The sequence below is a fragment of the Micropterus salmoides genome, unplaced genomic scaffold, assembly GCF_014851395.1.
Source record: "Micropterus salmoides isolate LMB-PRFRI ecotype aquatic unplaced genomic scaffold, ASM1485139v1 Ms_hic_scaffold_6, whole genome shotgun sequence".
NCBI classification, from domain to species: Eukaryota; Metazoa; Chordata; class Actinopteri; order Centrarchiformes; family Centrarchidae; genus Micropterus; species Micropterus salmoides.
Window position 1 is genome coordinate 19,302,802 of NW_024044348.1, and position 15,208 is coordinate 19,318,009.

General features: G+C 38.9%; 1 protein-coding gene across 2 annotated transcripts in view; it reads right to left on the reverse strand.

Moving 5' to 3' along the window:
• sbf2 (SET binding factor 2) overlaps positions 1–15,208 on the reverse strand; it is a gene marked incomplete at its 3' end in the record, with an annotated part of 83,726 nt that overhangs the window by 57,322 nt on the left and 11,196 nt on the right. For both annotated transcript variants that reach the window (XM_038701281.1, XM_038701280.1), the window contains 1 exon segment: positions 11,024–11,109. In XM_038701281.1, the coding sequence (XP_038557209.1) occupies positions 11,024–11,109 (86 nt within the window).

Below are 15,208 nucleotides of genomic sequence, written 5' to 3' on the forward strand. Positions count from 1 at the left end.
TATGTGTGTATATGTATATGTATATATGTATACGTGTGTGTATATATGTGTATATATGTGTATATGTATATATGTATATATGTATACGTGTGTAGGCAAGGCAGCATAGATCATCAGAACACCGACAACAGTTCAACGTTTAGTCCTAAAAGACGATGCAACTCCGACTCTGTTTGGGCCTGGAAATTCACAATCACAACCTGTAAGTATGCTTTATTGGTTGTGAATTATATTTAAAATAAACACGGCAATGTAACTTCACAGACTGTTCAAGTGCGGAGTTGTTGTAAACGTTGGCTAACACAGCTAAAGTATACTATAACTATAATGCTAATGTTACACCTGTCGTGAAAGCTAATTTGGCCAATTTTTATGTAAGTAGAGTTGAGAGTTGTAGTAGTAGAGTTGAAATATGGTGATTTTTGTAGTGGTTTATGGTAAGATGTGGAACAATGATGTTGTGTGGTTGTGGACTTGTGAGTAACTTATACCATCTGCTAGGTTACGGTCGCAGTCTGAAGCGGCTTTGATTTGGATCACACTACCTTGTTTCTTACGACCCGCCCTTCTCTGCTTCTGATTGGCTAGTAGTCCTTACCTGGGAACTGCGCATGTGCAACTCCCAACAAAGACTTTGTACAAGTAAGATGCATCACTCTGTAGCCCAAGAGCGGAGCGTACAGCACACAGGGTGAAAAGAGGAGCTGCAGCAATGTGCAGTATGAGAAAAATATGGTGTTTTTTGAAAATTAAACCATGTAAACCTGTTCTGGTACAACCCCTAAATAAAATTTTGAACCTGGAAATGAGCATAATACCACCTCTTTAACATTTTAATAAAGGTGTTGAGCCATATCTGATGTTACGTTTATCCTTTCACTCAACCAAGAATCATGAAGCCTCCTCAGAACCTGTTGCAGGGTCACACCTGGCCTCCAAATCCAGACTGCCTGCAGCTGTCCATCTGGCTTACCAGCACTCCAACTGCACCTGATGATGATATGTACTGTAGCATAGAGCAAAATACTAAGAGGCACCTAACGTTGTGTTGATACTGAATCCAATGTCTAGGTCAGATCTGTGGAGAGTTAGAGGTGTGCATTTCTGTCAGCCATAGTGTCTTTTTTTAATAGAACCACTGGGGGGGTCAATCAAAGTCTACATAAGTGGGCAACGGAAACAATATCCTAAAAAAAAAAACAGGTGAACAAAAGAAATGATAAAAGCTATTTGATTGGGTTGCCCTATATTCTTGGGACAGTGGATTTTGTAGTATTTCATTTGTTTTTGTCCACTGCTATGCTTCTTTTACCAGTTCACAGTATCAGATTGCTAGAGCTTTTTTTTGTTTGTTTTTATCTGACAGTATATCAGCTTAGGGTAGGTAAACATGATTGTTTTTTTAATTTCATCTGTAAAAAGTAAACACAACACTTCAAAACACATTTCTGAGCACATGGAGTGATGAATGAAAGAGCAGGGTAAACAGCTTTGTCCTGAGGTTGTAGATCAGCACAATGTCCTGCGTTAGACTGCTGAGTCCCGGCCTTTAGAGAACCCTAGATAATGGCTGATAGTGACCTGGCTGTGGAACAGGTGCTTCCTCCACCGCCTTGTAGGGGCCCTGGCTAAGTGACAGTATTCACTACAGGCCTCAGTCTCACTTCTGCCATTAACAAACTCACTTCAAACCATAACAAGTATAGTTCCTATCCTGAATATACACTAATGCAGTATGAAGGTCTAATCAAATGCTGGTTCTCATGAAACTTCTTCAAACTTAACAGTGAAAAAAAAAAATAATCGAGCTTCCCCTCATTGGCCCCAAATCCACTTTGACAAAACATTACAGTCTCTCTCTTACCATTGATAACTCCTCAGTTTCCCCCTCTCCTCAGGTCAAAGTCTGGGTGTCATCCTCACAAACCTCTCACCCTGTCTTCAAAGTAATTACATCATATGTGAATACACTCCAAGCATTTTTTAATTGATAACGGCCAACAGTAGAGTTGCCACAAAAGGACAAGAGGATATGTGCTCTGTGAAAAGGAGATGTTCTGTTTGAACTTGCTCACCATACAGCAATCTAAAGAGTAGTAGTAGTCCAACAGCTGAGCAGCTAAGGCATTAGATTTGAAATTGAATGAAACCTGCCTACTAAGACATGTGCCAACTTGAACCACTACATTGCTCCAGTATATTAAAATAGGAGAAGTGGTTACACTGTAAATGGTTCCTCCTCAACCACCATTTCTCAAAAAGAAACATAGATGCAAGACATCACATTGTATCCTTGGATGAATATTGCTACTAGAACATATTCAACAAAAACCTATGCTTTGTCAGTACAGCCAAATCAAAGCTGGATTTTCAAATTCATGGTGACAGACTGAGAGAATATAGCCATATGATTGATTTCATAGAGGTAATACTGTATTTGAGGTATGACTCTCACAGGCCTGCAACCAGCATCCGGGTGCCATGCTGCTCCTCAAACACGCAAGAGACAAACAGGGTTTGACATGCGACCAACAGCCATCCTTGAGCCTCAAACACTTGGTATTGCTAAAAATGTCAATGAATAACAGCAATGTAATGTATTACTGCCCCATGTTATTATGTTGTCATTAGATATGACTGTTCCATAGAGTCTGACTGTTTTTCACTTGACAGTATGGAAACTGGTCACGTACGTATGCATACCTCAGAAAGTACTGGCATATTATAATGACAAGGGGAAATGTTTTTGGGTAAATTAGTTAAATCTTTGACAGGCAGAGACAAGTATGTAGGCCATTGGCCCTGGTGTCAGCTGCAGTAGTCAGTAAATTTTTACTACCAACAGTGGTATTCACCAGTAGCCAGTTAGTGGGGTGTCTTGAGCCTGCCAGCTCTTTAGATGGGAGGGAGGAAATGTACAGGATTGCCAGGGTATCCTGAAACTTGGACCTGTTCACCTGGCTACTGGCGCCAGTTCACAACTACATGTTTTGGCCCAGCTCCTGGCAGGCCACAGAGTTGGTCACTTATCTCTTTCGTGTTTTGTTAGTTTGGAGGGTAGCTTTTCATTTATAACTCTTAAGACTTATAATAACAACATTTCTGTCAAGTGTATATAACAGATTAACAAGGGAAGAAACACTTCATTAGCAAAACAACTACATATATAAACAATCAACCATTAAGGCAGATGGGCTCTACTGTATTTTATCTAGTTTGTGCACTCTCCAGTGTACTGTGGCTTCATTTCATCCTGTGTATTCCCATTTCCTGGTGAGCTCACAGTACTTTTCAGCATGGAAAGTCCTGCTTGCTTGACAGCTCGAACTTTGTTTCCTGATGTGTTTAGCTTCACTGGCAGACAAAGCATTGATTACTCATGTGTGGATCTTCCTGACAAACACATGATCCCATCCCCCCCCCCCAGCTGGAACGGCATCCTGCTATCTGGAATGCACTGTTTAGTTTTTCTCTCATAGTTTTACAAACATCATAAGACCGACGTGCAGCGCGACATGTCAAGTTATGGTCACTTGAGTCAGTCCATCAAGTTATACAATTAGGCTACATTCTTTCATCTGTCTGTGGTTAGGCACAGAGCCTAAAAATGACTAACCAAGGCTGCTGATTATGAACAATGCAGTTAAGCATTGTCATGATTTGCTTATCCAAACCTGCTGAGAGAACAAGGCCAGATGAATGACTCCCCGCAGCAATAAGGATAATTCTTTTCTCAAGTGAGCTGAACTGGACCTGATGCCAGAGGTGCAGGTCAAACTGGAGTCGGGTCCTGAAGTATTCTTTTTCAGAAACAATATGTATAAAAAGGTCCGTATTTAAAATTCTGTCAAAATGTCTCTATTTGCACAACTGAATAATTTGAGTAGTCTTCCCGGAAGCGTGAGCCACGTTCCTCATTACAGCAGGGACTTAAGGGAAAAGGGAGGAGTTCAATAAGTTGCAGTTCTAGACAAGAGATATGACACAAATATTTAGAGTCTGGTGAAGTCAGGTCAAATTCCTTTATCACAGGAAGTTGGGCCCCAAGAGGAAATTTCATGTCTACACATTTTTGTCAGAGGTAGTACAAGTAGAGGTATAATTGGCATTTCATATACAGTATCTGTGTCTGTTGCAATTACAGTAGGTCTTCTTTAGTAGGGCTGAACAATTAATTATAATATTATCAAAATTAAAATGTGGACAAGTGCAATATCGCAAACCGCCGAAGCTGCAATTTGTTTTATAAAGGTAAAATGTGTCGCAACGTACCATGATAAATTAAGCATTGTTGTGCTGCAGAGATGCCTCAGCCTACAAATCATATTCTCCAGATGTAAGGGAACATGCTTGTTCTAGTAAAGACAGTGATTCATATCACAATTGCAATATCTGTCAAAAATAAATCACATATATTCAATAGTATGTGTTTACTGTATGTGCTGGCAAATAATGCTAATACAAACTGAGATATCTCCGCAATAACAGAACACAGAGTACGATAATATTACTCTAAATAATCCTAGTTTCTCTCTCTGTTATCATCTAGCCTTGAATTAGCCTATAGTAAGAGTACATATGATTTACTTTTCACTGACTGCTTTTGTGTTTGGATGGAGGGTTGTAGTAGTGCGAAGTCAAGAAACAACTGACAAATAGGTGAACAAACAAACAAAGGAAAAAGCAAGAAAATACACTGCCGGACTCATTTAATGGTGCCCCTCCCCAAGCTGCTAAAAACATGTGTTATACTTATATCTAGATGAAACTTTTGAACCTGTTTGACACATTATGTGTGAAATGTTTCAGCCCTTACTCCCAGAGTCAAAACGTATTCAAACCAGAAATGCACAAACACCATATACATACTGCTGCAATCATCTTACTGAGAGCTGACTTGTGACTTGACAATGTCCACTTTAGTATTAATAGGAGAAATGTGTAGAATAAAAAAGCAATCCTTATAACAATCCTCCTCAATTACCAATTCTCCTCCATTTACCATGTGTCATACATTAAAAAAACCCTAACAGTATCAAACTGTGTGCAACTTTTTTTTCACAAAAACTGTATAGTACATGTTCATTTAGATACCAAATTATGACATTTCTGAGTAGCCTGACTGAGCATGATAATAGCTCAGACATGGAGTGGCAATGCTATAGACTTGCAAATAAAGTGAGTGAAAACCAAGCAAAAAACAGTCAGGAGTAAAAGGAGGATTTTAAAATCACAAATTTAGCAGCCACCTGAAGAAATATTCATATAACGATGACGGGGAAGCGCTCCTTACTTCTTTAAAATTATTGATTGTGGAATAGCATAGACGTTGTGCCTGTGTTGTCACCCTCATTTTGGAGGACCGTTTTGAAAACTGGGTTTGGGCTTACAATTGACCACCATCTTGGTTGTTAGGGTCAGACAATTAAAATTTGGGCAAAGAGCTGTGAAGTTTTGGTAGAGCTGTGGAGGGACAAGAAAGCAGCAACCACCACGTCTTATGTGTTATAGACTAACTCTTTTGTCTATCAAGCTAAGACAGACCATTTCATTAGACCACCAAGACAAATTAAATTAGCTACTGAGACCATGCGGTCTTGTGGAAAACATATTGACTTTTTATTTAGAGAAAGATTTTGAGTGATCCAAAAGGGAAGACTGAAGAATCTAGGAGCCATTTGTAGAGCTGCATCTTAAAGCACTTCTGTATTCACTTTAGTTTCTGGCCATTGTGGTGGCCACTTATATAATTGTCTTTCTTTCAGTAACAATTATGGCTACCAGTATATATCCGAGTAAGCAGTGGGTCAAAACAGCAAATGAATGCCATGGTATGCGGTCAGAGAAACAACCCTGCTTGCCTAGCTGACTGAGTGGAACAGAAAACCCACACCACATACCGTGTGCTGGACTGGACCAGTACAGGATTACTATTGTTCAGTGCTGCAGCATCTCGCCCACAGCCACCACAAGTTAGACTGGTGATAGAGCGCTCTGAATAACAGGCGGAGACACCCACTGTTTTCACTGTGAAACACCTAAGGCTAATGCTACAAGCCTTTAAAAGATAAAAACAGGTCACAGGTCACCTTCAAACTTCAAAAACAAACTAAGAAATAGGTCAAGGCGGGACTGTCATATATTCTCTTTAACTCGACTAATCAAATGATTGGCTAATTGTTACAGCACTAAGTGAAATATCACTAAACGTTCACTTTGCGCGGATCTAAGCTTGGTTAAAAGTAGGGTTCGGAAATAGAATAATTAATAATCATTATAATTTTCCTCAATAAAAATCCAACAAATGTGCAATATATCATCAATAAATATTTGATTTAATTCATTTGAATCCTGAACTAATTAGCTCTTAATTTTTCTATTAAGATATTTATTTTGTTGAGGAAACGAGACTGAAAAATTATTTACTTATATTTTTTGAAAAACGATTTTTATCAAAATTGTTCTTCCTCAGATTTGTGAAGTGATCAACTGTTTGGCCTAAAGTCTTTGTCATGTTTGGAACGTAAAGAAAAGTTTAACCATATAATTAACCATCTGGTTTCATCAATTTTCACTCAGGAGCAAAAAACTTTAAACTAAAAAGAAATAATGATTTGACACTTATCCTGATAATTATCAATATCGAATGGTATGAATTTTTTTTTTACTGTGATAACATTTTTGGCCATATGGCCCAGCCCTAGTTCACAGTGGTTTATGGCATTAAAGCAGAGTTTCCCATCTTTAACTCCCTGTATGGATAGAGGTCCTCTTAATGTACGCTGTGCCTGATCAGGGAGTGTGCTGCAGAACGTCAAATTTTCCAAAATGTAAAGACTGATTTGAGTTATCAAGAGTAAACATTTTGTTTTCCTACTGGGAAACATGGCTATAGTGGAGACGACAGAGGTGAGTCTGCTGACAGATTGTTGTATGCAGGCTACATGTAATAGACTGACACTCTTGTTGAACACAGAACTTCATGTGGAATGTGTTTAACCTCTCGGGCATAGTCGTCAAGACATCTCTCTTCACCAAACACACATACATACATATACACTGAAGGCCAAGCCAAGCATAAACACACACAGCTATACATTTCCATTCCAGTGTGTGTCGTCATGTTCAGTGCTTTACATGTCAGTTTAAGATGTAGTAACATCTGTGCATTTAATGGGTGGTTCACAAAGTTTCTGAAGGGATAAAGCCAGTTTGAACCGGATTGGGAAAATCTGTTTTAAAATACTAACTCAATTTGTTTTATGTACCTCCATTATTACATGCAACAAGCAGCATTAAAGAAAATCCTTCCTACCATAAATTGGAAAATTTTACTTCTGTATTAAAATACAAAGGTTTGATTTCAGTGAAGTTAATGGAAAAATGTACCACACAGTTTTCTGGCGAGTGTTGTAAACCTGCCTAAAAAGTAGGCTTTGACAAGGCGTATGTGGGTCCAAACATTTATTCAATACTGGGATTAGATAGATAAAAAAAAAAAAGCTTAGTGTGGTTGTCTTAGAATGAAGACTTTATATTTTTATTAATACAGCCCATTTAACATAACAAAGAAAACGTTGCCTGTTAGAACCAGAAAATGTCTGAAAGAAACAAGTCCACATGAGGGTGAAAGGAATAACACAACTCAAAAATCTACATTTGACACCAATATGTTGTCTACAAATGGCAGATGTTATAAACATTCACATATGCCAAGCCTTAAACAAATGGTGTTTGTAATTAAACGAGCAAACTCAGCAATTAAACAGTGAGCACCAAAGTCATTCCAGTCATTCCTTTGGTATTTGTGTGGCACGTTTCATTTCTTTGCTCTAAGCTATATGACGGTAAATGTAAATAACTAAATATAGGCTGTCACTTCCCAACTTGATGAAAATGAATGGTTTTCTTGATTAAACTGAGCATGACGTGCGGGACTAGGTGTCACTTGATCCAGCGGTAACTGAAGGCATTGGTGGGCTAGCTGCAGTTCGGCTGCCATGCTAAGTACTCAAACTGTAAAGATAGAGATACCATATTCCTTTCGCGTATAATAAGCTAAGATTAACACTAATATACAGCCTTCGTTCATGTAATCATTAGATCCAAGATCAAGTTAACCTTATTGTCATTCTGTTATTCATTTTAGCAACAGCTCATCTACTCTTGTCTTTCACGAGATCCACATCCTGCTCATCAAAGTTGTCCATCAGAGGAAAAAGAGAAATGAGAACAATATGAGTGAGAATCAAGGAAACCTTGCTAGTGATCGTGGAGTAAACATTTTAAGTTATTATTCTTTCCAAAATTTGGCGGAGCTTACACGTTAATAACGTCCTACGTGACCTTACTACGATCTCCAGAACCTACCTCTGTCCATTTACAGTACACCATGAGGACTGTACTTCGATACTGGAGGGCGAGAAGATGGAAATGTGCTTGGTGACCAACATACTGACCTCCATTTAGAGACCTGGCTCATCCATAACAGATGAGGATGTGAGCTGGTTCCTATCATCATCACTTGCCTGAAAAGATTAGAAACACATTTTTCCTAGCACAAGTTGTAAACGCTTTTTCTGGGTGCATTCCTCATCTGTGGTTATTTAGTTTGCTGGGGGCCTGTTGTGACCGCAAAATGCTTTTCGTGCTCAGCTTCATCCACTGTTTTCTACAGATGTATTTCTTAGTGTTTGTACGCGAGTCATTTTCTTTTTCATGGAGTAGAGAAAATCTGCAAATAATAATGGTTTACATACCAGCCCAAAACAGAGCCAAAATGCAAATTGCTTAGCGGGTCTGTTAAACACTATGGTGTATCTTCATTAAAGCTTCAAAGTTGGAATTTCAGTCATTTGGCACTTGACCAAAGTTTGTCACACACCACATATTAGTAGGAAACAACGCCCCCCCCCCCCCCCCTTTCCTGTCATGGCTTACTCCTCTGGGGTCTCTTTTCATGGAGGAAACTGAAGATGTCAACATGTGAATATTTTTCAGCATGTTAAGCCAATATTCTATGTATTATACTTGAACACTTGTATCTCAGAGGAACATAAGGTTTCAGCAAATATGTAGGGTACTTGCCAGCATTAAATGGCCGAGCATTGAATGCATCCTCTTGTTTCAGCTTGGGCTTACTGCCTTCAATGAGAAACATCATGCCTTATGCTTTCTTTGCACACTGGGGACTGCAGTATGTCTCAATTTCAGTCTAGCCTGACACATAATGAAGACGCATGGGGGGGATCACTTCAGCAAGATGGAATACAAAAAATTCACACACATACATACAAAATATGGTATGCAGGTCTACAAAGACATCTGGAAACACTAAGCTATTAATTTAGCTAAACTTGTGGCTAGTGTTTCTATATTTAAACTATGAAATCATGACAAGATTTATCCCTCAGAGTCACTGAAAGGTAAAGGCCAATGCTAGGGTTTCAGCCTCTCAACAAAAACTCTACCTGCAAAATTCTACTTGACATTTTGTCTGGAAGAACAATACTTTCATTTTTGAACATGTTATAGTCTCGCCAGTCACAATTACTGTTTTTTGTCTTTGAGGAGCACTATGCTTTGCCTTTTGACACAACACAGCTCGTCTCTAAGCAATTAATCACAACAAGACACTTTTGATGGCCACCAACAAACTCACAGGAAGACGCCTGGATGCCATTCAACACCACCCACTCACAATATGTCTATTTGTGCTGGAATAACAGCCTCACTTGTCCTCAATTGCCTTATAAATTCCATTGCATAAACAAGAGTCATGGTATGATAGTATCTCTTTGACCGTGTCCGCACAGAGCCAAAGGTTTCAGCTGCAGCTCTTGGACATCATTTATCAATCATTGAAGGCAAACAACACTTTGGTTGCTTAACTGATTAATCGTTGCAGCTCTACTTTGCATCTGTACCTATCTATGGTGTCACACTTAATTGGCTGCTAATTAAAAAAACTGGAGGAGTTGATACAGCTGAGCTGTAATAACCAGAGCTCGTAAGACATGTTGGTCATGCCTAAACTCAAGTTGACTTTCTTGTAATGTAATATTACATAAGTATGTCCCGCGACCCTGTACGCAGGATAAGCGGTTAATGATGGATGGATGGATGGATGGACATAAGTATGTGCTGTGAATGCAGTACATTCAAAAGATAAAGTGCTGTGTTGGGTTCTGGGTTCATTTTTGCTGTTTTCCCTCCTTGTCGACTGCCAAAATCATTCCGCTTAGTCATTAAAAGCTTATCTGCAGTAGCCAATATAAATGAACAAAAACAGATATAACACAGGCACTAATGTTCTGTGCAGTATGGTACTAATGTTGCCCTAGAGATTGACAGTTTTTCCCAGTCCTGATAAGCAAATATTTGTCCATCCATTGTCCATGTAAGGATAACAGACCCCCTGTCACAGACCCTCTAGGGTCGCCCTCCGCACATGGAGAGAACAAACTAAGAGAAGCAACTATTCCTGAAGAGGAAGATGGAGACGGACAGCAATGGGAGCCAGATAGTAGGCTGGACATAATGTAAAAAATATTCCGGGGGAAAGAGGTTTCCCAATTAGTAAATGTGCCATGGTTTAAAACTTGAGTAAACAATCATTATGAATTTTTCTGAAACAGGAAATGCCAATATCTGCTGCACAAGCTCCAAAGGACAAATGTAACAATTCCCTGGGGTATCATCTGTCATTTTGTGACACCAAAAATGCTCAAGCATTTTTATGAGACAAATATTTCTTGTATTACAGTATTTTACACAGAAGAAAATATTCTTAAGCATCAAATCAGGAAACTGGTAATGGGTAAAGGACGTTAGGACAAGGACACTCACTAAATAGAAAACACATTTTCTTATCAAAAATCCAGAGAACGTTTGTCTGCTCTCCTGTTATGAACTATGAAATTGTGATACTGGTTTGCACTGTAGACAGAAGAAGCCTCAGTCACAATAATGATGCTACCATTCAGACACCAGTCAATTATACTAGGAGGCTGTTATCACTCACCATCTCAACCCCCTGAGGAAAGGCCGTTCCCTCCCAGTCCTTCTTGGGGAATCGCTGAATGATCTTTCCACATCCCTCCCCTGAACCTGCAGATAAAAAAGACATGAAGATAGGTCAGTCAATGCAGAGGGTAGCATCATGGCATGTAAAGCTCTATATGTTTTTTGATGAGAGAAATATCAATCTTGAGTTAACCAATCTATGTACATTATAAAGGGATGGGTGACACGGTTCAAATAATACTATATGTATTATGTATGTATAGTACTAACAAGGACTGCATCCAACTGATGCTGATGATAAATGCACTGGTCAGCTTACAGTCAAAGGTTTATGTTTCTGACTTATATAAGCCATGTGAGGAAAAATAAAACAAGGTATGGTCTGAACAAATTTCCTGATGTTCCTACTGTCACAGCTCCTTCAACTTCAAAGTCAAAATTATTTATTAGGTTTGACTCAGCATGACCACATCAGAAAACAAGACAAATCAACAAAATGAAAAAGAGTATATGCAACTACAGGTCCTCAGCAACAGTATAATTGGGTTTCTCATCCATTTGTTTTCTTGAAACACCTAAGAACAGCAAGTAAGCAGAGATCATGTAGAATTAGCCTGCCCTTTGAAAAAGTCATCCATACACTTGTAAGCCATTTGGAAGTGAATCCGATTCACTTGGAATCGGAATAGTCTACATTAAAAAAAAAGCTATTAAGGAGAAGCGAGAAATTGACGAATTGTGAAACAGCTTAAACTGAAAAAAGAAGAAACAAAAACGCAAAATAAAATCAACTGTGATTCTAACTTTTGCTGAATGCATCCATGAATTAGGGCGCAGTCACCATAAATAAATAAATTACTGTGTTGGAAAAAATTTGCCACTCTAGGAATTTGCGCTCGTTTTAATAATCTAATTCAGAACCGCTGGTAAGATCCCAGGTGAAACAACATCAAACATTGGCCTCCACAAACCAACTTCACTGCAACAAATGCCTATTGATTAGTAACTTTTTACCCCAAAACACGTATTTTCAGGCTGAATACGTTTACTCACTTTAATGGTAGGCAAACCCAAAAGGAGTTGAGTTAAAACAAATTGACAAATCACTCAACAGGCAAAGAGCGTATGGATGTTGCTTCATTACAGGTATGTACAGTGAGGAAAATAAGTATTTGAACACCCTGCTATTTTGCAAGTTCTCCCACTTAGAAATCATGGAGGGGTCTGAAATTGTCATCGTAGGTGCATGTCCACTGTGAGAGACATAATCTAAAAAACAAAAAATCCAGAAATCACAATGTATGATTTTTTAACTATTTATTTGTATGATACAGCTGCAAATAAGTATTTGAACACCTGAGAAAAATCAATGTTAATATTTGGTACAGTAGCCTTTGTTTGCAATTACAGAGGTCAAACATTTCCTGTAGTTTTTCACCAGGTTTGCACACACTGCAGGAGGGATTTTGGCCCACTCCTCCACACAGATCTTCTCTAGATCACTCAGGTTTCTGGGCTGTCGCTGAGAAACACAGAGTTTGAGCTCCCTCCAAAGATTCTCTATTGGGTTTAGGTCTGGAGACTGGCTATGCCACGCCAGAACCTTGATATGCTTCTTACAGAGCCACTCCTTGGTTATCCTGGCTGTGTTCTTCAGGTCATTGTCATGTTGGAAGACCCAGCCTCGACCCATCTTCAATGCTCTAACTGAGGGAAGGAGGTTGTTCCCCAAAATCTCGCAATACATGGCCCCGGTCATCCTCTCCTTAATACAGTGCAGTCGCCCTGTCCCATGTGCAGAAAAACACCCCCAAAGCATGATGCTACCACCCCCATGCTTCACAGTAGGGATGGTGTTCTTGGGATGGTACTCATCATTCTTCTTCCTCTAAACACGGTTAGTGGAATTATGACCAAAAAGTTCTATTTTGGTCTCATCTGACCACATGACTTTCTCCCATGACTCCTCTGGATCATCCAAATGGTCATTGGCAAACTGAAGACGGGCCTTGACATGTGCAGGTTTAAGCAGGGGAACCTTCCGTGCCATGCATGATTTAAAACCATGACGTCTTAGTGTATTACCAACAGTAACCTTGGAAACGGTGGTCCCGGCTCTTTTCAGGTCATTGACCAGCTCCTCCCGTGTAGTTCTGGGCTGATTTCTCACCTTTCTTAGGATCATTGAGACCCCACGAGGTGAGATCTTGCATGGAGCCCCAGTCCGAGGGAGATTGACAGTCATGTTTAGCTTCTTCCATTTTCTAATGATTGCTCCAACAGTGGACCTTTTTTCACCAAGCTGCTTGGCAATTTCCCCGTAGCCCTTTCCAGCCTTGTGGAGGTGTACAATTTTGTCTCTAGTGTCTTTGGACAGCTCTTTGGTCTTGGCCATGTTAGTAGTTGGATTCTTACTGATTGTATGGGGTGGACAGGTGTCTTTATGCAGCTAACGACCTCAAACAGTTGCATCTAATTTAGGATAATAAATGGAGTGGAGGACATTTTGAAGGCAGACTAACAGGTCTTTGAGAGTCAGAATTCTAGCTGATAGACAGGTGTTCAAATACTTATTTGCAGCTGTATCATACAAATAGATAGTTAAAAAATCATACATTGTGATTTCTGGATTTTTTTTTTAAGATTATGTCTCTCACAGTGGACATGCACCTACGATGACAATTTCAGACCCCTCAATGATTTCTAAGTGGGAGAACTTGCAAAATAGCAGGGTGTTCAAATACTTATTTTCCTCACTGTACACATTCAGCAAAGGTAAAATTAAACAATATTATTATCTACGTTTGTTTTGACCTTTGTTGAAGATTACAGTTAATGAACACCAGCTGCCCTAAAAAAAATAACAAAATAACACCAAAAAATTACATTGCATGGAATTACAAAAACAATTCTGTCCATTTTGACCACAATAATCGCAAAAGTGAGACCCTGGTAAGACTGATTAACTCAAAATGTTTAGGGAAGTATGTGGTCCTAAGCGTGAGATATGGAACTCACACCACAAACACAAAGAAGCTCACAGGAGCGAGTCCAATCATTTCTTTTGTAATAATGCTCTGGCAAGCAAAAAAAGAAAAGAAAAAGGGGCACAAGGGTCAATCTCTTCGTTCTTCACTCTTCAATCACAAAACCCAGCTGTGACCCGAACTAAAACTGCAACTTTGACACAGTGCTGCACCTACTACTGTATCTTGGTATGACTTTGATTACTGCTACATCGGTTTTGCTGAAACCAATCTGCTTTAAACCTGTTCTGTTCAGTCAAGGCAAATCCTTTCTGTAAATAATTTATATGCATCAATGATACATAAAAGCATACAAAAAATATTCATATCTTTTCCCCCATATGTAGACATTATTTCCACACAAATATACATAACAAACAATCACACCAAAGTCCATAATTCATTTGAACTCCACACTATTAAGTAAGCATTGACATTGAAATTACTTCCTTACTATATTTTGGATAGAAATAAGTTGCCAAAAACATGGAAGACACCAAAACCTGCTTGTAGTCAACATTTTTGTTAGTGTTTTATCATTGCCTTAATACTGCCTAATATAGTGACAAGTAACTTGTTGGCCATAGATATGTAAAGGCACACACACACTTACAGTATGTAGTTAAGGTTGAGAGAGACATCAGCTGGATGCTGATCTATAGCACATGTGGTCATCACATTCAGCCACACAGATTTGCGAGTGTTCAATTTAATCTTTTAAGTTCATATTCATTTAACGTTGAGAGTGTTACAAAACTTAGTGTAATCATTATTCAGTGTTTTAGTCATAATCATATTCATTTACTTTGCGTTTATTGAGGAGTTGTAGATTGTAGAATGTTGATTTCCCTTTGAAGGGATCAAATATGGTTCTGGTAAGGGAATTTATTTGATTGTTATAGGAAATTAATTATTATTGTTTATAATTGGGCAAATCACATTTTGAGGAAATCAATTCCAAATTTAAAGGGTATCTGTCCAAATTTCTTTAAGAGTGGGAATTTAAATTTTCTGTCTGAATTTAACCTACAAGATTTGGGATGGCTGCTCCGTAGAGGAAATTTTGGCCAAACAGCATCCATTGCTGGCACATATGATACGGAAACTCTCACACAAGTGGTGGATCGTTTGATTTGGAAGTTTGCAGGGACACCAGT